This window comes from Amborella trichopoda, chromosome 13 (genome assembly GCF_054954075.1).
Source record: "Amborella trichopoda isolate Santa Cruz 75 chromosome 13, AtrichopodaSantaCruz75HAP2 v2.0, whole genome shotgun sequence".
NCBI classification, from domain to species: domain Eukaryota; kingdom Viridiplantae; phylum Streptophyta; class Magnoliopsida; order Amborellales; family Amborellaceae; genus Amborella; species Amborella trichopoda.
Window position 1 is genome coordinate 45789927 of NC_142348.1, and position 22798 is coordinate 45812724.

The following is a 22798-nucleotide window of genomic DNA, read 5'->3' on the forward strand; positions in this document are numbered from 1 at the left end:
AGAGAGAGAGAGAGAGAGATAGAGAGAGATTCAACAAATCAACCAAAAAAAAATATGAATTTATACTGGGCAATGGATGCAAATATTATATCACATATCAACATACTCTTCCATTCGATAACATGTAAACAACCATCCACAAATTCATCCGAAATTATAATTTACTATACGCACTTGACACTCAATCTAAGCACCAACCTGAAATGAAACCATACCAGTCTGGCTCACCTTGTATCAAACCTCATAACCAGGATTAACCTTCTGTTGAACTTCACCATAGCTCTCAAGTTCTTCGATGTCCTCTGAGCTTCCAAGAAAGAGAGAGAGCCTCTGATGAAGCTCCACAGGTTGAATAGAGAGAATCCTTGACTTTCCATCAGAGCCTCTCCCTCCTGCTTGCTCCACTAGAAAGCTTAGTGGGTTTGCCTCATAAACTAGCCGAAGGTGGTCCCTTGGGTTCATTGCTACCCCACCATAGATCAAAGTTCGGTGGAGGTCGGCAACTAACGAACAGATATATCGAGCAGAATATTTTTTGGGGTACTCCCCCTTTCCCTGTCGAATTGTGTCTATGTATTGCTTCAAGCCTTCGGGCCAGTCGAAATACCGGGCATCATTAACAGAGTAGATTTGCCCTGACAATAGTAGAAGGTGAGGCATGAGAATTTGACCTAAGAGAATACTAAGAGCCCAGTGGACTATGGAAAATTATAGACACTGGTTCAAGACCATCGGAAGAAATGATGGGTGGGGATGGAGAGAGTGGAGTTCACAAAAAGAGGACATGATCCCAATGGTGGGTCGCATTCTCTTTCGATCAACATCTGTCATTCCTATTGGACAATGATGACTCTGATTAATTCTGGTTTCACAAAGTTCATCGGATTATAGTACACTCCCCATAAAGTTAATTAAGCATGTCTAATACATTTGCCCATAATTCAAAGAAAAATGGGACAGAGAGAGAGAGAGACTCATGCATGGAATATGGTAACGGAATTTACCTCGAGCGGGAATTTTTATATATGGATGAGTGAGAACGAAATCACCCAATGACCGATCAAGTGTAAATGCATGAGTTCCTGAACCAAAACTGATGCAGAGGATAGTAGCTGAAGAATATAGGACATAGCAAGCCGCAATAAGTCTCTGTCCACATTGAAGTGAATTAAGCAGTGCCTTCTCAGTAACAGGTAAGTGATCAAGCTCTATGAGTCGGTTATATATTCCAAATATTGTCCCAGTGGGAATGGAGGCATCAATGTTTCGAGAACCATCAAGAGGATCAGTGACCACTATGTAGGGGCCATTATCGGCTATCCAAACAGGGGAGTCATCTTCCTCTGATGCCATGGCTGCAACCTTTCCGGAGCTTCGAAGGGAGGCCAGAATGATCTCATTCTACAGGATTAGAAAGATATTTGTCAGAAAACTATTGCTCATTGGTTCCCAAAGAAAGAGAGAGAATTTGAGAGTGAGGAGGATGGGGTTGAATCCCTTTTCTTAGGGCTTAGGAGACAGAATAGTAAGAGAGAAAGGAGAAGGGGGAGTAGGAAGGACTGAGGGGACTCTGAAATGCAAGTGTATGGAGCAGCCTGTTATGCAATCATAATTGATGCTGAATAACCAATAATAACTAGAGATGGTGCAACCTTGGTACACACTAGTTGCTGAGCATACTCATAGAGGAACCATATAAAATGAATAACAGGCAACAACATAATGTCCACAGGAACAAGGACATCATGATAAACGATGCAATAGAACTAAATTATAACTCTAAAATATGGTTAAAAAATGGAGCTCTGTAAATTATAACTCTAAAATATGATTAAAAAATGGAGCTTTGAAGCATGTGCACTTGTGTGGATCTCTCTCTCTCTCTCTCTCTCTCTCTCTCTCAGCAGAGGGTGATGAAACCAGCATCAAAATTCTTCTAAGCATAAAAAGGCAGAACAGGTGGGAAAAAGTGAAGAGACAACAGCACCTTCGCATTCTTCAAACTAAAAACTCCTCCCATGCATTTGTCTTTATTAATAGCTCATCATCATGAGGTGCTTGAATATCTTAATTGAAAAAGTTTATATAAGTGCGAGGCTCTAAACAATCAAATTACAGTGCTCCTCAAAAATTTCACTAGAAAAGTGTTTTGATGCCCAACTATCCTCAAATTGATCATCTCGACCTCAAGATGCATGGACCTGAGAAAAAAATGGATTTAGAGTTTTGGAAATAGTGCATCTTGTAATGCATTTTTGGACCGTCAATTTTCAAGATTTTCAACTTTTCATAGATCTGCTCGATCTATACTATATTTGAAGCTTTAAATTTTATAATTAGAGATGAAAATATATTTTAAGGCTATCACAAAGATTTCCAGTATTGAAACCACATTTCTCGACTCTATTTCAAGGTGCACGTTACTTTGATTGTTTAGCGCCTTGGCTCTATACAAACTGCACCCTATCTTAATTTACATTTTTATATTTTTGTCAATCATATCATAAAATCTCTATAATTTCACAAGATCTATCCGTTGATCAAAGTTTTGAGAAGAGCTTAACCCTCTATGATTTAACTGAGCAATATTGTTATCCCAAACAAGATCCTCCTCACTAACACTAGATCCTCTTCCTACTAGAACACATAAGATGGAATACCTAATACTGTGCCTCGGCACGAGATTGCAAGTAGGTAGACAACTAAATCCGCAATTCTTCCCTCCAAATAACCCAGAAAAAAATGCCAAAGGGCAAAAGTAGTACCATCCTAAGACAAGAAACGGGTGAATGACCAAGTGTCATTGTCTCTGGCATCCTGAGCATAAACTAGGCCAGGAAGAAGCTTCAAATCATTATTGCAAACTGATGCTGAATAAGTAGATGAGTCACCGCCCCTGGTCCTCTGTATCCATAACCATTAATCAGAGGATGGAACCAATGTTAAAAGTTGTTCTTAGTCAAAATTTCCCTAGCATCCACATCCAACCAAAGGCTAACCATAGTCAGAGCTGGAATGATATACAACATGATCAGGAGAGGACTTACACCAATTGCCTGGTAGATAATAAAAGAATGACCTGATCAAGAGAGTCCTGGGCTATTCCATATTCAAATCCTCCATCTATCTCAACTCTCAAATTAGTACCCCACTGGACTCAACTAACCACTCGAACACCTGCTCGTCCTTGAGCACACTCCTACAGAGAGTACACTGCACTACTTGACACCCCATCCTCTAGTCATAGCAATCTATGGAGCAAGGAAACCAAGCCTCTTGCATGCTTTAAAACAAAATGTTCACATACAAAATTACCTTAAATGACTAAAATGTATAGCATACAGCACAAAAATACTATCCTCTATGAGAAACAACCAAAGAAACGAGGACAGTAGGAAATCAAGGTCGACTCCTCCAACAAGTTAAAATATGAACTTAATATACATGTTACATTGAGCACAAAAACAATAGGATGCTACTTGAAACCCACCATATTTGACTAAAAAACAAAACCGAAATTTATTCTATTCAGTGCCAAAAGTAGCAAATAACACAAAGTAGCAATCAATGGGAAAAGGGAAACAAACGATGAGTTACCATAAAACAGACAAGAAAAACATGTGAATGCAGCATTCTAGAGCCAATAAATAACACAAAGTAGCAATCAATGGGAAAAGGGAAACAAGAGATGAGTTACCATAAAAACAGACAAGAAAAACATGTGATGGCAAGTTAATCAAAAGCAAAATTTGCACTACATGTGGACCTAGGAAACAGCTCCATTGCCACCAGCAGATATGTTAAAGAGTTTTATTTGATTGTGACTGAGCTCAAATGCCCAAGTCTTCTATGCAACAGCTATCACATTGTAATACCCTAAGAAACCATATAATCTATCTGGTAAAAAGCATTCCTGCATAATTGTTAAACACAAGATCAGGAACTTAGAACTTGGAGCCATCAGGCGCTTCTGCTCTAGAATTTAAGTTCCCTAATTCAAGGACGGGAGCACATAGACATCCTGGTTAGTTTCTTCCATCTCAATATATGATAATAAATTTACACAGATACTCATGTACTAATTTATTATGTGTGGCAGTTACAATAGAAATAAGCAATTGCCAAATGTAAATAGGGATTTGTCACAATTATCACAAGTCACAACTATGATGAATTTGCTTATCCTGCTTGACATTGTCATACACTTACGTTATTTTATCCCTTGATACAAAATATTTTCAATCACCAGCATTATATTATCTTTGTTCAGGGTGGAATAAAAATCATTGATGGGCAATTTGTTCAGCATTCAGATATAAGAAGAAGCATGACCTCAGCACAATTGCTGCTTGCCCACAATCAAGAGACAAAGGCCTTTTCCAGAAATGTCCAGTGAGTAACTTTGCAAATGTACTCACATTTTGGGTGTTTCATTACTCTTCCAATGCAAAATATTTTTGAGTAGGAACAGTGTCAATAGGAAAAGTACAAATAAAAAAGCAATTTCTTTCATAGTTTCTGAGGGGAAATAACAAAAAAACATCACATGAAATTAGATACAAAACAAAACCCAAAAAATAACTTAATAAAAGCAGAGGGAACAACCTACCATAGCAGCTACACACTATCATGACAGCATGCAAAAAAACAACAGATAGAGAGAAGGAAACACCAGAAACAAAAAAATGTACCTCCAAATAATCAATTCGAAAGTTAAGGAATAGAGTACCGAAACAATATCCAGAGGCTTAGGTTTGTCTCGGGCCATCCGTTGACCAAATTCAGAAAACTCTATTTGTTGCCTAAGCTTAGAACTCACAGGAGAAGCAACCAAAGCTGCAATCTTTTTACAAGCATATTGCAAATGGTTCAACAAAATCACAAGGTCATCCCCAATATCAGCTCCCTCCTTGCCAATATAATCCATTAGAGTTTGGAAACCCTCGCTTGAAGAAGAACCCATCAGGGATTGAACCTTAAAACCAGAACCAGAGGGAGAAGAAGAAGCCATGGGAGAAGGCCAAGGAAAGCCAAACTGGAAAAACCTAATTGAGCTCCTCTTAGATGATGATCTTTGGTTAAATGGGGAGAGATTAACATTCAAATTTGAGGCTTTGCAGGGAATTGATGAAGCGTGCATGCTGTGAGGCGAAGGTATATGCCAAATAGAATGCAGAGATTCAAAATGGTTATAAATCAAGACTTAATTGAAATGGAAAGAAACCCATATAAGGATAGTGATTTACAGTTACTTTGAAAGGTGAAAGAACCCATGTGATGGTTAGTAATGGCGGTCACAGGGGATTTACAGATAGGTTTGGACTGAGTGCCTAAGAGACTAGACAAGGCTAAGTCAGATATAAACGAATTTATGCCTTTTCTCTTGCATCAACGGTCCCCAAAATGGGAGAACCTGGAAAGGATAATATTAGGACCCCAAATATTACTCCCGAGGTCAAAACCCTATGTGGAATTAATTTTACGACTCCAAATTTTAGAGATGTAACTTATTCAACAAAGATTAATCTTAATAAAAAATTTCTATTTGTATCTATTATGTATTTGAAAAAAATAATACCTTTGAATAGATACCATCATATGTTGAGATTATGGGTAGCATCATTTATACCCTAGTTAAGGTCTAGGCTCCCATTTTCACTTAACACATTAAAAAACCACTAACGATTTTGAAAAACGAATAAGGGCTCGTCATCCCTACTCAAAGATTGGGTTGGAGCACTTGATGGGATTCACTTCCTTAAATTATATCTTCATTTTTTATTTTGCATCAGGAAAAGTCAAGTATCTTAAAATGTGTTGGTCGATGTATCCTTGGCGTAACATTTCAATATGTACTCTGGTTGGGAAGGATATGCTTTAGATTACAGAATACTATATTCGGCATTGAAAATATCTTCTAATTCATTTTGTGTGCCACAAGGTAACTTTTTTTCAAACAATTATAAAGTCTTCATTGCAGACCCTGATTTATAACTTGTGATTGTTGTAAAAAAATTCTACCTTAAAGATGCAGGTTACCACAACATGCAAGGCCTTATGACCCTATATTGTAAAATACGCTACTACCTTCAAGACTTTCAAGGTAGAAACAATCCAATGACAAAAGGGGAACTATTTAATTTAAGCCACTCATTGTTGTGAAATGTCGTTGAGCACATATTTGGTAAGGTATGGTTTCCCATTCTATAAGAGCAATTCCGGTATCCATTAGTACTCAGGTCAAGATTGTCATCGCAACTTGTATATTGCATAATTTTTATTAAGATGACCTCAACAGTTCTTACTTGTTACAGATGAGGAGTTAATGTTTGAGAAAAAAACATTACATAATGCTCATTGGAGTTGAGAAATGATAGCCATCAGAACAAGGATAATCTCGATATTGTTACAATATTACGTAAAGAGATTGCTAATTAAATGTGGGAATGCTACTGATATAGGCACTAGGTTGTAGTAGTTTGTAGGACTTTATTTGTTTTGATACTTGTTTCTAAAGACTACCGATCAAAATCTGTATTTTGGCATGTTAGTACTCAATCTGCATTTTGTGCATGAAATTAAGACTTTATGATTATGTAATGGTAATCTTTTGTAATATTAATGGTTGTATATATAATGTGATGGAATGCTTATACGTTATATTACTATACATCTTGTAGATGGAATTGAGACTTCTCATATCTCTCTTTTTCTGTTTGAGTTAGAAAGGGAGAGATGTTGAAATAATAAGATAATTTTAATCTTTTTGAAGCATGATATGATAAACTTTAATCTTTAACTTCCCTACATCAATTTAAAGGAACATGTTAGAGAGAAGGGAAGGGGAGGGGGGGGAGAGTTGAAATAATGGCATTATTTCAAACTCTTCGAGAGTGTGTCCACGAAAGAGAGATGACGAAATAAATAACATAGACGGATGAATTATTTAAAACAAGTTATATTTAATATTTCTAGGATATAACTTTACACAGTGCTTTTCAAATGTATAATTTACCAATCAAGGTACCAAACATATGCAATGTGCTTTTCAAATGTGTTTACTAGACTTGGAAAAAAGCAAGCAGTCTGTTTACAAATGGAAAATTATTTTCCTGTGCAAAAATTTACATAAGTAACAAACGACCCCTAAGTGATTTTCAAATTTTCGGATTGAAAAAATCCTTCCGAGTAGGTCTTCAGACTGACGGAGAAGAAGTAACTATGCTTATGAGGGAGTATAGTTATGCGCTCATAAATAAATGGGTTTTTTTTTTTTTTGTTTTGCAATAGATTGATTCCATATATTAATCGGTAAATAATGAAATTTGATTAAAGAAAATTTATTGTATAAGGGTATGTCTTGATATTTTAATTATTTTTCTCTTTTAAATGAGTTGATGGGCTGCCTTGTGCATGAGAAAACTTGCATCTTATCATTTCATCCTACTAGTGCCGTTTTATGAGGATTTTCAAGCGATCGAAGATATAGAGGTTGTAACTTGTAGAGCCGTTTCTAGTAAATCCCTATGCGCTATGCTACGAGAGACGCACAAGCCCACACGGAAATGGGGTTGAGGTCGTGGTGGTAGCACTTGAGTTTCAGCTATTGATTTAAGTTTCTATTCCCATTGACACATTAAAATTGTTAATTATTTTTAAAAACAGGTAAGAACATGTATTCCTACCAAAAAAAAAATACAAGCCGGCACCACCATCACCACCACACCTCCGAAAACAAGTAGGGGCATGTATTCCTACAAAAAAAAAAAAAAAAGACACACAAGCCGGCACCACCATCACCACCACACCTCCGACCTCTCTCTCTCGAGAGGGGCTAGTCTAGCAATCCTACCATAAGATTCTCTCTCCACAAATAGGCACACCTCACCTCTAATGTAGGCTCGTGCTCTACATTTTTTCCCTCTTTTCTGGTGCAGGCTATATCCCTCCCTATATTTTCTGGCAAAGGTTCGCTCCTCTGCCTTGCGGATAATTCTTGTGGCAAATGATGCACAATAGGAAGATCAAACAAAGGGAGCTGTATGAAAAATCTAACTAAAACGGTTAATCGGACATGGGCTCAGAAGTAGTTCAATCTGCCTAATCGGTGAATTGGTCGGTTCAACTGTTTGAACTGGACAAATCTAAAAGAACGTTTTAAAAAATGCAAATTTTTTTAATAAAATATGAAATTATATTTATAGAACGATTAAACAAAACAGATCTAAATGAAGTTGAAAATTAATAGAAAAAATGAATTTTAAATAATCGATTTGTGCTTAGGGATGGTTTTGAATTTTTCTAAAAAGATGGAAAAATGTAAAAATAAATATTAATGGCCAAAACAAATTCTAATCTTTATCATAATGATAAAAATATTAAAAAAATATATATTACAAATAAATTCCCTATATTTTTTTGAGATTTTATATAATTTTTTTGAAATTTTTTTTAAAATACTCAACCGATCACTAAAACTGGCCGAAACTAGAACCAGCTAGTGACCAATTCCGATCGAACTTGCCATTAACTGGTTGAACGGCTCAATTTTTCCTTCAATGAATTGTATATTACATGACTATTTATTTTTATACAAGAAGGTCACAACTTATTTTAACCATAAAATATAAAATCTAACTTATTAAAATATATCACAGTTTTTGAGAAAATTTATTTTGAACAGTGTGCTTAACGAGTGACACCTCACCACCGATCAAATTTTATGATTGAAAATGCTTTGGACTTTATTGTATCAAAAGTGGGTCTCATTATATAAAGAAATGCAGGGTGGAACCAATGTTTAGAAAGCTATGATACACCGCTAATGTATATTACAGGATACACCACTGATGTGTAGCAGTGGCACATTTTTTGTATGGATATTCACTTGTCCGGCCCCATTGACCTCCAGAAGAAGCCATTAATTTTAGTTATTGGCAATCGATTGTGCCTGGAAACATTAAATCGCCCATAGTTGCAGCCCCCACTGATATGGCATTCGCCATGCACCACCATTGTATGGCTCCTATCCATTTATTACACAAAATGGGGCTGGCAATGGGCCAAGCGGCATGGTCAGACCTTCAAAAACTAGGTCCTGAGCTACAAAAACTAGTTTCTGAGCTACAAATATGGCCTGAGGGCTGAGCCAAGACAAGGCTGGGTGAGGCGAAACCTAGGTCAAGGGCACGACAGGGTCAGCCCGATTTTGCCCTGTATTTTCCATGCATTTTCTTTCTTTGAATCTATTAGGTCAGAGTGACCTGGCTCAGTACAGGTCCGGAGCGTGCTGCCCCATCCGGGGTATGCTTGGGCCTAGCTCAGGCTAATGCTGCCCTTACCCGAATCCGGCTCATTGCCAACCCTACAGGAAACCTTCTTGAATCTACTCCTTTTCCATGGATAAGCTGCCAGCCACAAAAGGTGAAACCCAATTCCAAAGTTCTCCAAGTTTCCATGGATGAGCTGTTATGCATCTCTCTCTCTCAAGCGTGCTCACACCACCTACGATTATTTTTCATTGTTTCTTTCTCCAAATAAATAACATGAAATCTTCGGCCATGCATACTCATGTACAAGGAATGTGATAGTAATCTGTTCATTGGATTTAAATCAAAATTCTATTCATTGACATATTTCCTTACAAATGACAACTGAACAATACATTATACATGTAATGGGAAAAAAAATCATAAACAACATCTACATCTCTCCTTATCCCTTTCCCCAAAACACTGAACCTGCTAACCTCAGTATACCTTAACCATCTAAAAATGGAGAAAAGAATTTCAAATAATGAATACCCAATCATTAAATCGGATTTGCTATAACACCCAAGCCAGATTTAAAACTCAACCAATCCTCTTATCTTCTCTCTTTTTCTTCTTCAGTATCTGTGGAATTGTATGATTCATGCACCAACACATTTCGACCACCTGAAGCACCGACTGATTCTTGAAGGCAGTGAATAGTCAGCTAGAAGAGATGGGTCATTTCTTATATCATCAGCTGTCGACCAGACATATACTCCTCTCTCTTGCCGGCTTCCAGGAACGGTGTTATCCAAAACAAAGGCCACAAGAAAAGCAACCACCATGTGAAGCGAAAGAATGGCATTTAGCCCGTAATTTAGCTGCCAATGTAGTCAATATCCATGAATTTCATTTTCACACAATGAACAGAATGGTTTTCAGTTATAAATACAAACGGGTTTGTCTAAGTTGATACTAAAAGATTCCTTAAAAGGTAACTTTCCTCTAAAATGACACCATAATCCTGATCCTGAGGATGCAGTCACTGGTTAGAAGGACAATGGCAATAAAAACTGAAAGACACGGTAAATTGACAGAGCCATGCGGCGCATAGACATGACTAAAATTTACAGAGAAAAACAAGGAAATTGACAAAAGAGGCATCTGCATTAACAGGAAACAACCATAGTTACTCGGTTGAGCTAGTTTTGTTTTTAGTTCGGGGCGAGGAATTCTAACATCGAGTAAAAAGATTTTGGGTTTGTTAATACAAATAATATAAGATATGCAAAATATTTTTTTTAACTTCATAAAATAAGTTGCATCAAACCATATTTGTTGCTTACGGATTTACTCCCAGTATGGATCGGTCCATTTGAAGCTGCTACATAAGGAACAAAATAGCTCGGGACAACAAGGGTTGAATTGGTTCCATATTGCTGAAAGTATGAAGGAATGGACAGCGAGAAGAACAAAGAGAGGCCCACAATTATCATATTCCTAGAGCTTCGGGCTTCAGTGTATCGTAGAGTTGATAAGCCAAGAGCCACTACCATGGCCCACATGAAACACAATACAGAAGCAGCCAAAGACTGCGGCATTGACGCAATAATAGCACCCACTTTCCCTGCAAATTCAAGAAATAACAGCTTCAATTATATGTGTTCTTTACGAAGTAACACAGCTTCTTATTGAACAAGGCATGGAATAAATTACCTTTCGTAATTTACATTCAATTTTTATAAATAGACAAGACAATAAATTAATGGGATTGTATACAATGAGACCATTTACCTTTGATACAAGGTAGTCACAATTACTTACAACCATCCGATATGAAATTTGATAGCTTGGATGTGTCATAAAGTTTGAGAAATTTTCTTTTGAAGTTTGAGCTTGATCAATGGAACAATTGCAGCCACCCAATTTCACATCCAATGGTCAAGATTAATGTGTCCACCTTGTATCAAAGGTAAATGGTCTCATTCTATACTTTTCCTAAATTAATACCTCTAAATATAAGGGTAGGCTTGGGAACGGCCTAGCTGGAATAAGGCCCTAAATCTGGCCTGTGGGACAGCCCCAAGCATAAATCCAGACCCAAGGTATGGCCAAGCCTGGGCCAGGGGTCAATGGTCCAGCCCAGCCTAGCATGGTTTTCTTTTTATCTTTTTAGTTTGGAACAATGTTTTAAAACCTGGATTGGTCACCGGATGGACAGACCCGAGCCAAATTGGCAGATTATTTGGTGTGGTAATAGGTCAAAAAAAATTAAATAATATTTAAAATTTGATAAACAAAAAAAGAAAATAGAAATAGAAAATTGCGATGGGTGGGAACCGGGAAAGTGCCTATAAAATGGACTACTTCCTAGTAGTTTTGTTAAGGAACTAGGTCAGTCCCCACCGATTCCCGATCCAAATTGGCCTTTTATTGGACTACATAGCACCATTATGGTCCCAACTGCATGGCCTTAATCCTTAATCTATGTAGCATCACTGTCCAGGCTACCCATTTACAACTATTCCAAGTCATGATCTTATGTCTTTTGATGGGTAGTTTGAAATTAAATCAAAAGATATGGTTAAATAGTTACTCTTATGACAAATTTCACATATAAAACTATACCTATGACAGTAATGAGAGAGCTTTAGTTTTTTGGGCGGAGCGAGAGAGAGAGAGAGAAATTCGATACATGTATTTGGAAAGAGTATGTCTGTGATATATATTAGAAGCAAAAGAGTATACAACTAACGGATTGGGCTTTTAAGGCATGCATGCAGTAACAGGGATGTGCATTCCAATATGCTTCTACAAATGAAGGAAAAACTGTTCTATATTGACAAATCCAATAGGATTTCCCATCCTCACAAAATGAAAAAACTGTACAATACACAAGGATTTTCCGTTATGCAAGTGTATCACTCAGATGCTATGTGAAAGGCACAATAATGAACATATTTCCATCTTCTTAATGTGATTTGAAAGACATCAAATCTTTTTCTTTCTTTTTGGTAAGTAAATATGCCAGAGTTCTTTCTTCTCTTTAATAATATCACATATCTCCCATTATCAGCCCTCTTAGCACCTCGTGGAGGCACATATGAAGAGAAGCCAAAGCTGAAGCTTACCTCGTTGCTAGGGAGGGAGCTTCTAGTAAATACGCCAGAGTCCTTTTTTACCTTCAATAATAATATACATCTCCCATTATCAGCCCTCTTAGCACCTCGTGGAGGCACATATGAAGGGAAGCCAATGCTGAAGCTGACCTCCTTGCTAGGGAGGGAGCTTCTAGTAACCCTTCAGAGGGGTTTCCAGGCACCTTTTTGAGCTACTGAACCCCTTGTTCCTACCCACCTGTGATTCATTGTACATTTTCATTTCGGATTTTTTGGGCCCCTTGAAGGTTTTTGTGTAGGGCTCCCAGTTGTTTTGGGTAGCCTATTTTCTGGTATACCAGTCTTACATGTAACTCTGTACTATTAATACAATACAGTTCACAGCTTCAAAAGAAAATATCACATATCTCCAAACATGTCAAAGTTCTGCAGGCATATCATCCACTACAAGAGTTAACTTTGCATGATAAATAAAGGATGGGGTTTGATGCGTCATATGCCATGCACCTATTAATTTGTGCAGTCTCCTTCCAAAAATTCATCTTAGAGATGGATATTAGATCCAAAATTTTACACCATGGTAATCTGTACCACCACAATCATGAATCTAAAAAAAGAGATTTTAAACCTTAAAATAAGTAATTTTAAAATTTTCTTGTGGACAGTTTTTTATTAACCCTTCATTTTAATCTTTTAAGAATATTTATCTCAAGTTTTAAAATCCATTTATTTTTCAGATCACAATCATGGTGGTCGAGATTACCGACTTGTGAAATTTCAGATCCAAAATCTATTGAAAGGGACCATATCTAAACTTTTCCCATAAATAAATAAATTCTTACCTACAAGTGAGAAAAGGATCAAAAGCCCGGCTCCTAGATTGATTGCCTTTCGACTACCCATCTTTGTCACAGCAATGGTATGCATGTTCTCAGTTAGGGTTGTCGATCCGGTTCCCATGCCCCAGAGTCCAGCCAACAAGCTTGTGATTCCTTCCAACCCAATCGCTCTACTAACAATGCCTGGGGTTGGGGCCCTTGAATTAACCAGTAATGATGCAGCATGATAAGATCCGACCTGAATATAGTTATGCAAAGAATAGAAAGGAAAAATACATTCAGTAGCCTGCGACATTCCGACTCTGGGATGTGATGATCAAGGGCAATCTTAAGAACCTTGCCAAATGACGAAGTACTTGATGTATTCTAATAAAGATATAATACTGGTAACAATGGTATATGTATATGGTATATAACAGGGACATGCACCATCCTTTCACACTATCGAAGGGTGGAGATTAACATACGTTGGTGTATCAATCGTAATAGTGTCTGGTTTAGTTTCTTGATAAAAAGAATACTGGGCAACTGATATACAGTTAAGTGGGTGTCGATAAACTTTATCTTTTTGACATTTTGGCTATATATCTTAGATATTTTAGATGTTTCTGTACTATATGTAGTATACTGTTTGTATATTTCTTTTAGGGCTCCACAATCATTTCTCAATGATGGAAAGAGATGAGGCCTCCCCATGAAGCCTCCGTTTTCTATTCTTCCCTTCTCTGCTAAAGCGGAGAAATGGTTTATCATATCGAGATGCAAGATCAAGACTATATGTAATACACTAAACAGAAGTACCCTGCGCTATGCTCTATTGATATCAAACCAAAGAGATAAATTTGCAATTTTGCTAATACAAGGTCATGTTATAATTACTTCAAAACTCTAAAGGATGTCCTGGTTCATTGCCCTAGACAGTCCTTTCTTTTTGTACTCAATAATTCATCTTGGGTGCATCAAGCATGAAGTTCGTACCATTTTTCTTCATATAAGTAACTGTGCACTAGTTGACATGGAAACAGAGTATAATCTGAAGAAATATTCATGATAAAACTCACCCAAGTTCCTCTAAATTTAACTGCCCTAAATTTAACTGCCAAACCTGGGTCAGCTTTGAAACAAGCAGAGTAACAATTCGCATTGCAAGACAAGAAATCCAATTATCATCAACTATAGTTAGTAATCAAAATATGAGATCTAAATCAGGTAATGATTTCCCCAAAAAAAAGAAAAGAAAGAAAAAGAGAAGGAAATGAGTTCCAATAAAATTCTTTTCGATGTATTTTGCTTTCATTTAATGGGCCAAATAGTTATAAAGGAAGAGAAAGGATAAGACTTGTATTGCAAGCAAACAGAATGGGCTGTTCATGAAAATCAAAGGTCACTTAAACACTAGGTCTAAAAGGATATGGTCAATCATTCTTTTTTGGATAGATAAAAGCAATACTTTTTTGGATAACACTAGTGATAGGGAAGCACTCACCGAATCCACCGTCGCAATGATTGAGACAAAGACCATTATAATAGATGTCCTGAAATGGAACGTGGGTATTCCCCACTGTAAAGGATAAGGAATCCTCACCCATGCTGCTGATCTCCATGCACTGGAAACATCAGTTCGGCAATGCTTCATGGTGAATGCATGTTTCTTGCATGCATCATATAAGATATTCGAACTAGGTATATTTGGATTGCAGCCTTTATAGTTGTAAGCCCCACCTTTTGTTAAAAGGAAAGCATATGCCCATACAATGGCCACGCTAAGCGCAACCTGCAGCAAATAGGAAGCAACAGTGAGGTAAACCCTTGAGCACCCCATTTGGTGTTGCTGGCATCATGACCAGAGAGCAGCAAATAATTCTCTTTTTGCTAAAATATCAAAACTTTGCCCAGAATACCCAGATGAATTGTGCAGCCACTTCAGGAATTTGAAAGATCAAAACAGTGTGTAGAGACGAATCGTTTTCTAAATTATTATTTTAACCCATTAGGAAAAGCTTTAGTAAAATGATTGTGACTTAAATATTTATGCATGGTCCAAACATTCATTAAGATTTCAAATTTCTGGAGCACCTGCACTATTTATGCAGCCATTCCAAACATTTTTCCTTTTCTTTTTATTTCTTTCCATATTTCTTTTTGAAACTAAAGATAGCAAAATTATGCAAACTAAGTGCTGCCATGTTAACGCATATACACCCATGAGGAAATAAATAGAAATATAATAATTTCAAAGCATACCGCATAAACCTGGAATATACGATGCCCAAACAAGGAAATTCTTCGAAGGTACTGCACGTAAGGCAGAAATACAAGCATTTAGTGTGAGAAACAAAGATATCCACATATTTTGTCGACAGTATATCAAGTTACATTCATATTGTAGGATTCACAGGGAGAACTATATCCATTTTTTCGTTCTTGCAAAATTTTCTCAAGATTCGAAAAGCATGAAATTTTTCTTCATTATCTAAGATTCATAAGGTTTTGCAGTTTCTTCTAAATTTTTCTGAAATTTTTTGAAAAAGCAGCACTTCTTTTTACATGAAAGTATAAATTTACAATATTTCATTTTATGTTTCCTTTTTTGTTTTCTCTGAAATTCTCTAAAATTTGAAAGTCTGTAGGCTTTTAAATCTTCATTGACTCCCCCATACAGATTTGTGACTATGGTAACTTATATGATAAAAAACAGTACAGCAGATGAAACCAATACTTAAGATACCCTAGAGCTACTTCAAACAGAGGTAATTAAACATATTGAAAGAAAATGAAACTGCTTCTAGAGCAAAAGGTCGAATTTACCAAAGAAAAAATGACAACCAATAGAAGCTGGGGAATACTGATTTCTACACAAGTGCCAGCTTGAGAAAATCCATAGCTGAAAAATGATAAACCTATTGCAGCAACTGTTGGTGCAACCACCACAGGATTTAATAATCTGCAATTTCATCCAAAAAAGGACATCCAGGATCCTGTCAAAATTCCAAATTGTGCCACTCCAACAGCTATTAGGTTATAAAAGAAAAACTAACATGATGATGATGAGTTCTTCCAGTTACGAGATTAGATGCATAGTATCAGGATGTGTTCCAGAAGAAAAGAACATAATGCCCTAATTTTGCTTCTTTTATTTGTACTTTGTTAGAACACACATTTAATTCTTTCCATGTACTTTTTTTCTTTCCTATAAAACTTGGAAGAGTTTTCCAATAAAACGATATAGGCTATATATCACAAGTAGGTCGAGGTCAAGTCATTTCAGGTTTTCGAAAGCAAAGCAGGGGCGCTATTTGTCAGAATAATGGTGCTCATGTATGCAGAAGGACAAGTAATTACATCCAATTAGTCATCTTTTTATCTAGGAGACAGCCTCTGAAGCTTGCACTTCAATTACTTGCTTCCCATAAAATGGTTCTAGTCGCAAGTAAAGGTCGACATTTAATATGGTGAAGTTGTTCTTCAAGACCAAACTCCTGGTGGGGAGAATAGATCAAAGGAAACATAGATGAATCAAATTCCTCTTACACCAAGAAGGCTGCCCCAACCTGGGAAGAGAAGTGGCTGGACAAGCTTTCTTGATTGGAAACAGTCTAAAAACTCCTCTATATCCATTCCATATGTATAACATATACAATTTTAATGGTGCCATCACTTGTACACAAGATGTTTACTTACCAAAAAAAAGATAAAATCCTAGTTCAACAAGAAGACATAACCTAATTAATGGAACATAAGATTAGCTTGAAAACAATAAAAAGAAAAACGAACTTTGGAAAAACTAACCATAGGTAATCCACAATATCTGTATTTCAAATTCACATTAAGTACTTGTAACACCAAACTACATAGATCCAGTTGTCTAAAGAAAATGAAGGTATAATCATGTTCTCTCCGGGAAAGAAGGAATGATCAAAATACTTTAAAATGAACAAAAACTGTATAGTATTGCCCACTAATATTAAACACTAATTAGCAAGGCTATTTAATGTACACCAATTTTACTGTGTAGTATTATTGCCCACTAATATTAAACACTAATTAGCAAGGCTATTTAATGTACACCAATTTTACTGTGTAGTATTATTGCCCACTAATATTAAACACTAATTAGCAAGGCTATTTAATGTAGACCAATGAAGCAGCCTTTACACCATAATTGAATTCAGCAGGCAACAAAAGATGTTTAGTGAGTAAAAAAAGAACTAGACCAGAAAGGACAAAACATAATCCAAAGTATATGAAATGAAACATAAAAATACAGCAAAAAATACCAATCTATAGCCTTGTAGAAAACCTTAAGAAGAGGGACATAAGACCACTGTAGCCTATGATGCTCTGGAAAACTGAACCAACAATGATAGCTCCTTGAAGTTCCTTCATTATGTGTTTAAACTTCTGCATGAATGAAACAAAAGAGAAGGTACATAAAAATGCAGAAAAACGTTTATATTTGTCAATAACGATAAACAATTTGAGCACTAAGAATAGAGAAAACTGAGCAAATTTTAATAGAATTGGGGAAAAAAAAAAAAAAACTCTCAATTTAATTAGGAACCACATATTAGAATTGAGATCTATGTGTCCCAACCCTGCAGATACAAATGATTGACATCTCAACTCAATGAAATACCAACCATAAATTATGCATGGAGATGACTTTGCAACAAAGCTTTCAGCCCATCCTGATATAAGCTGACTTCCATTGATCCCTAGATTTTATTCAAGTAGTCGCCAACTACCCAATGATTGATAACTCAGCTTGAATTTTCCAACCAATTCATTTGAAACTGTATAACATTCATTATGACTGAGATTGACGTGATAATAATCCTGCATTCACTCCTAATTGCAAATTCATAAGCAGGCTCCATCCAAATAGCCATCACTTACCCAAGTATTTGGGTAGTTAAGGTCAATAATGACAGCCTCTTGATGTTAAATTAGCACGATTTATCACTCATATAAACAAATTGATAAGCTTGGTTGAGAAAACCGCACAGGCAAGCAAGGTCAACAAAAGCAACAACGGCAACAAGCACACACAGTGAGTTGACTCAGAATGGGGAAAGACCAAATCAGTCATATAACTCAACAAAACTTCTACAGCATGCATTGCCTTGACTAAGCTATAGCAAACTAGCTCTAACTTGCCTACACTAGCAAAGCAATGATGCCAGGTCTTTTTTATCATAACCTATCAACAGGTCTAACTCTAATGTTCATCAGATTAATAAATCTTCTTCACTAACATGTAAGACTTCTTAAGTTCTAGTGTGATATTTAACTTAATTCAATTTTGAGATTGGGTCGTGAGAGCAAAAGGTTATGAATTTATGATATTCTATGAGTTCAAATGTGATTTGTCAGTTTAGCTGAATGGTACAGATGGTATGGATGAAGATCATGATGTTTACTGCTGAAGCGGTAGAGTCCTACTTCCCTTCACTTTCCAAATGAAAGCAGGCTACAAAAGCAAATAAGTGGTGACACCACTCAATAATTCCCAAGTGAAACAATTCCCAGACTCAAACAAGAACTAACAGTTATTGGAGAGTGAGCAAAAAGCATACATGGAGCACTCATTAAATTTTCACTCAATGAGGTAATGCCTAAGTAACACCAACTTAAAGTCCAGATTTTATAAGTGGCTAACTATCATCAACTTGACAATTTATATTTATTTTTTATTGGTAACAGCAAATTGCCAACTTACATTATCAGTAAGATTCCGAAATTCTTGAGAGTTTATGATAGCTAAAGCTGGTGCCAAATAAACAAACGAGCTTCCTTGAACCAGCGGAAGTCTGCTGCCAAAGTAAGAATGCAGTATTGTTGTAAATCCAGATACCAAGAGCACCGTTGATATCACTATGGCAGTGTCTTCCTGTCAAAACGATCAAAATCCTTTTCTTCACTCAGTGCCACTTGGTAGTCTAAGAAGAAATTATGCAATCATATTTTTCTTACATCAGTTCCACCCATGGCAGGTACAAGTATCACAGGAATAAAAACAAGAGAACCAGCCAATGATAAGTAGTGCTGCATGCCATAGAAAATAAGGGGTACTGCAGTCAAAAGAAAAAGAAACAGTAAGAATGAAAAGCCATGGCTGTTTAAACAATCAAGAAGACAAACTACCATTAAGTGGACAATAGAAGGGCATTAAATATGATAACCAAAGCAGCAGATGTCTATCAAACATCCAGGGGCTACTGACTGTTTATTTACAAAAGATTAGATCCATGACATTCCAATGAAACAAGTAAAGCTGTAAAACATCAATCCGCTTGAGAAGTCTATAGGTTAAACAAAGAAATACCAAGGCCCTTTATGTAGGTAGACGGATTATGAAAGAAAAAAAATAGCATTTAACAAATGTGTAATTACGACTTGTACTTTTACACCATCATTTCAGTTTGGCGGCTGAAATTTTAAATTTCTATCATGGCAAACTTGCCAAAAGATGGTGCGCTCTATTTTTTTCATTAAATATGCTTGGTCACTTAATTATCAAAGAATTAATAAAATTGCTGTGTAACTTCGCAATACCATTGTGAAGTACTAATGATAATCCCAGCCACAAATTTCTCTCTAACAATTTGGAACTCATCCTTGATACATTTTACTAATCATGAATTATAAGCTCACTAAATAACAGACTGACTCAAAAAACATGCCCATGAAGAGAGAGAGTTCAATCCGCATGTCCTATATGAGGGCTTTAAGATGAATGAATATGAAAAGAAAAAAAGATTTCGAGCCCTAAAAATAGTATATATTGCAACACATTATCTGGACCATCCATTTCAAGATTTTCAATTATTTATAGATCTACATGATTTGAGCCATTTTTGGAGTTTAAAGTTTTATAATTAGAGATAAAAATAGATTCACAAACCATCCTAATAATTTTTTACACCAAAATTATATTTATGATGAAATTTGGAGGTGTGCATTCATTTAATTGTTTAAGGTTGCAACCTTATACAAACCACACCCTTAAAAAATTTTGTTCGAGACTTTAAATTTTATCTCTCTTGATAGTACTTCTCTTTCCAAACCTTCACCCCCCACACAATTATCTAAAAATAATAAAACAGAAGGGAAAAACAAGAAAAAAATATCCAATGAAGGGAGATTTCACAAGATCCATAAAGAAAATAATCCCAATTCACACTATATCAAAGGGGAACAGATGCAAGCAAAAGTAAAAAAGCCACCAATGCCAAATAATAATAATAAAAAAAAAAATCACAATGCACACAGATAAAATAGAGTTCATGACCTTTATTCAAGATACACAATCACTCACCATAACCAGGGTCATCTCCTGGTCCATACTTCATCTCTAGCCTCTGAGGCAACACCAAATCTTCACCATCCTGTGACAGTGATAAAACATCAATCTCCAATTCCTTTTGCGTCTCTGTTGGAGCAGGAGCAGGAGCAGGGGCAGAAGCAGGAGCAGGAGCAGGAGCAGGAGCAGGGGTGGCAGGAGTAGAAGGAGAAGGAGCAGGGCCAACTTTCGCCGGAGAATTCACCGGATCTCCATTATTGGCCGGGATACTCGTCGGAATCTTTGCCCGAGTCCTCCTCCCATTCACTGTTGAGTCTCCATTGCCATTACTGTTTCCCCCAACCCTCGTGCTAGAAACTGGCTCGATTTCAGCTCTTCTCTCTGCTTCTCCCTTATTATTCTTCTCCCCTCTCTCTAAATCCTGACCAATGTCACTCGCACTGGTTGTAGTCTCACCAGAGAGATTAGGGTTAAAACCGGTCCTCTTCGCCCAAGTCTTCAAATCATTAGGATTGAAATTGCTACTAATTGGAACAAATGGCTCAATCTTTGGATGCCTTGGACCTGGCCTCTCAGATCCAGAGCCCTTCTGGCCCATAATATCTAGTGTTTTCTGGTCTTGGGTGCTTCTACCTGAGTCCTTCATGGCTTCTATTACAGGCTCAGAGACAAAAATGCGGCATTCACATAGAGCTCGCCTTTGGTTTTCAGACACGGAACACTGCGAAAAATACTCCCAAACTACTAGTCAGGGTTTAAAAAAGTGGCCGAAGCCATGAGAGGGACTTCCAAGGTGAAGTGAACTGGGTTTTTCAGAGGTAGCCATGAAAGGAGCTTTGAAGTTCCTGTTTAGGGCTTCGTGAAGCTTGGGGCCATGAAAGTGGGTTATGAAGTCTTGTGGTTTAGGGTTAGGGTCAGGGTCAGGGTCAGGGTCATGGTCAGGGTTAGGGCTAGGGTTTTGAAGGTGGGGAGAATTGGAGTGAGTGTGGAGCTTTGTTCTCCTTCTGGTAAGAGTGGCAGAGGAAGCATCTTTTGTCTGCAGAAAACGGCTACGCCTCAAAGTGGCGGAAGGCACGTGGGAGAAGTACATTATGACCATAATGCCCTTTGGCTGCAATTTTTTTTGGCTTAATACCGTTAAATTCCATAATTATTCTCCCTCTAACTTTTACTTTTTTTTAGATATGCTCTCTCCACTTATTTCGCTTTTTTGGTGAATATTATTTTGTGTTTTCTAAATTTTATGTATTGCATTGCTTGTGCATGTTAAACTCTACGCTATTATTCTCACCTAATAAATTAAAAAAATACCGATGATTTAAAAAAAAGAGTAAAAACCCGTTATCCCCACTGAATTATCCAAAAATAATAATTTATGCAAATATCATATTGCACGTTCCTTTTATCTCGATGAAAATAGGGAATAATTGTTGTGTTTTAAAAATCGTAATATGGATTGAAATTGATCGGTCCAGATCATATAAAATATGAGGAACCGGAGGCCAATTATGTCATAGAACTATTTGAATACACCCCATTTTTAAAGAAAAAGAAACAATTTAGATTTTGTCAAAGAATTGCCCCTACTTAATTTTTTATTTTTAATTTTTGGTCCGAATGCTCAATCTACAAAACGAGATTGAAAATCTAGAGGGGCAATTATGTTTACAGAGTCAATTTTTAAAATCTTGGTTAGGATGTTTAATAATACCTATTATTGTAATTTCTTTATCAGTCTTTGGTAATAAATTGAACTGGTTATCGAACTAGGTAGAGATCTGGTCTAGTCAAAAGTACTTTAACTACTACATGAAATTTTTTAGACAGTATTTGAAAATAAATAAAAATATAAAATACTATAAAAATATAAAATTATTAAAATTTGTCCAATATTGTTTACCCATATAAAAATAAAAACTTTTTTTATTAAACCTAGATTTTACTTTAGACTACACTAACTAAAGCACCGATGAGATATTGAACAACTCAACCGATCAGTCTTGCCTTGTCTAACGTCAACTCCTAACTACTCGAACCAAGCCCCACTCAATCTCTCTGTATTGTACAAACTTTCATCTCCATATGCCATGTACTATGTTGCTTTCAAAACTCTCTCAAATATTTTATTCAATTTTTTTTATAATTAAGATTAATTTTTACATGATTATATATTTAGATCAATTATTCAAAAATGTCACGGTCACTTTTAGCCATTAGTTTTAGAATTCTGCTTTTTGAGATGTATTACATAGTTTTAAATATTTTCTTTTTCTGTGGGCACACTCT

The 22798-nt window shown here is 36.4% G+C and overlaps 2 protein-coding genes across 7 annotated transcripts; both read right to left on the minus strand.

Annotated features, from left to right (window-relative positions):
* Positions 1–38: 38 nt before the first annotated feature.
* Positions 39–5193, minus strand: LOC18442644 (Inositol monophosphatase family protein). Of its 2 annotated transcripts, none has more exons than XM_006852859.4 (3): positions 4730–5193; positions 1005–1401; positions 39–635 (listed from the first exon to the last, which is right to left on the minus strand). In XM_006852859.4, exons 1-3 carry the CDS (start codon positions 5138–5140, stop codon positions 235–237), a joined length of 1209 nt encoding a protein of 402 aa, XP_006852921.2. In that variant the 5' UTR covers positions 5141–5193; the 3' UTR covers positions 39–234. The 2 variants fall into 2 exon arrangements, with proteins under 2 accessions (XP_006852921.2, XP_088710912.1); XM_088854786.1 differs by having other exon boundaries at positions 4692–5193.
* Positions 5194–9584: 4391 nt separating this feature from the next.
* On the minus strand, positions 9585–21342 carry LOC18442645 (Xanthine/uracil permease family protein). Of its 5 annotated transcripts, none has more exons than XM_088854787.1 (10): positions 20528–21342; positions 19183–19280; positions 18929–19099; positions 17510–17610; positions 16018–16153; positions 15454–15504; positions 14795–14983; positions 13213–13447; positions 10598–10878; positions 9585–10132 (listed from the first exon to the last, which is right to left on the minus strand). In XM_088854787.1, exons 1-10 carry the CDS (start codon positions 21156–21158, stop codon positions 9911–9913), a joined length of 2115 nt encoding a protein of 704 aa, XP_088710913.1. In that variant the 5' UTR covers positions 21159–21342; the 3' UTR covers positions 9585–9910. The 5 variants fall into 5 exon arrangements, 4 of the variants coding, with proteins under 4 accessions (XP_088710913.1, XP_006852922.2, XP_088710915.1 ...); XM_006852860.4 differs by having other exon boundaries at positions 14696–14983; XR_016046780.1 differs by lacking the exon at positions 13213–13447 and having other exon boundaries at positions 14696–14983.
* Positions 21343–22798: the final 1456 nt, after the last annotated feature.

Coding starts and splice junctions, on each gene's coding strand:
- LOC18442644 (XM_006852859.4), bottom strand. CDS start 5,140: ATGCACGCTTCATCAATTCCCTGCAAAGCCTCAAATTTGAATGTTAAT. Junction 1,402..4,729: donor AGCCTCTGGATATTGTTTCG/GTACTCTATTCC, acceptor CTAATCCTGTAG/AATGAGATCATTCTGGCCTC. Junction 636..1,004: donor TATAAAAATTCCCGCTCGAG/GTAAATTCCGTT, acceptor TACTATTGTCAG/GGCAAATCTACTCTGTTAAT.
- LOC18442645 (XM_006852860.4), bottom strand. CDS start 21,158: ATGAAGGACTCAGGTAGAAGCACCCAAGACCAGAAAACACTAGATATT. Junction 19,281..20,527: donor AGGAGATGACCCTGGTTATG/GTGAGTGATTGT, acceptor TTTTGACTGCAG/TACCCCTTATTTTCTATGGC. Junction 15,505..16,017: donor TGGTTGTCATTTTTTCTTTG/GTAAATTCGACC, acceptor CCTTACGTGCAG/TACCTTCGAAGAATTTCCTT.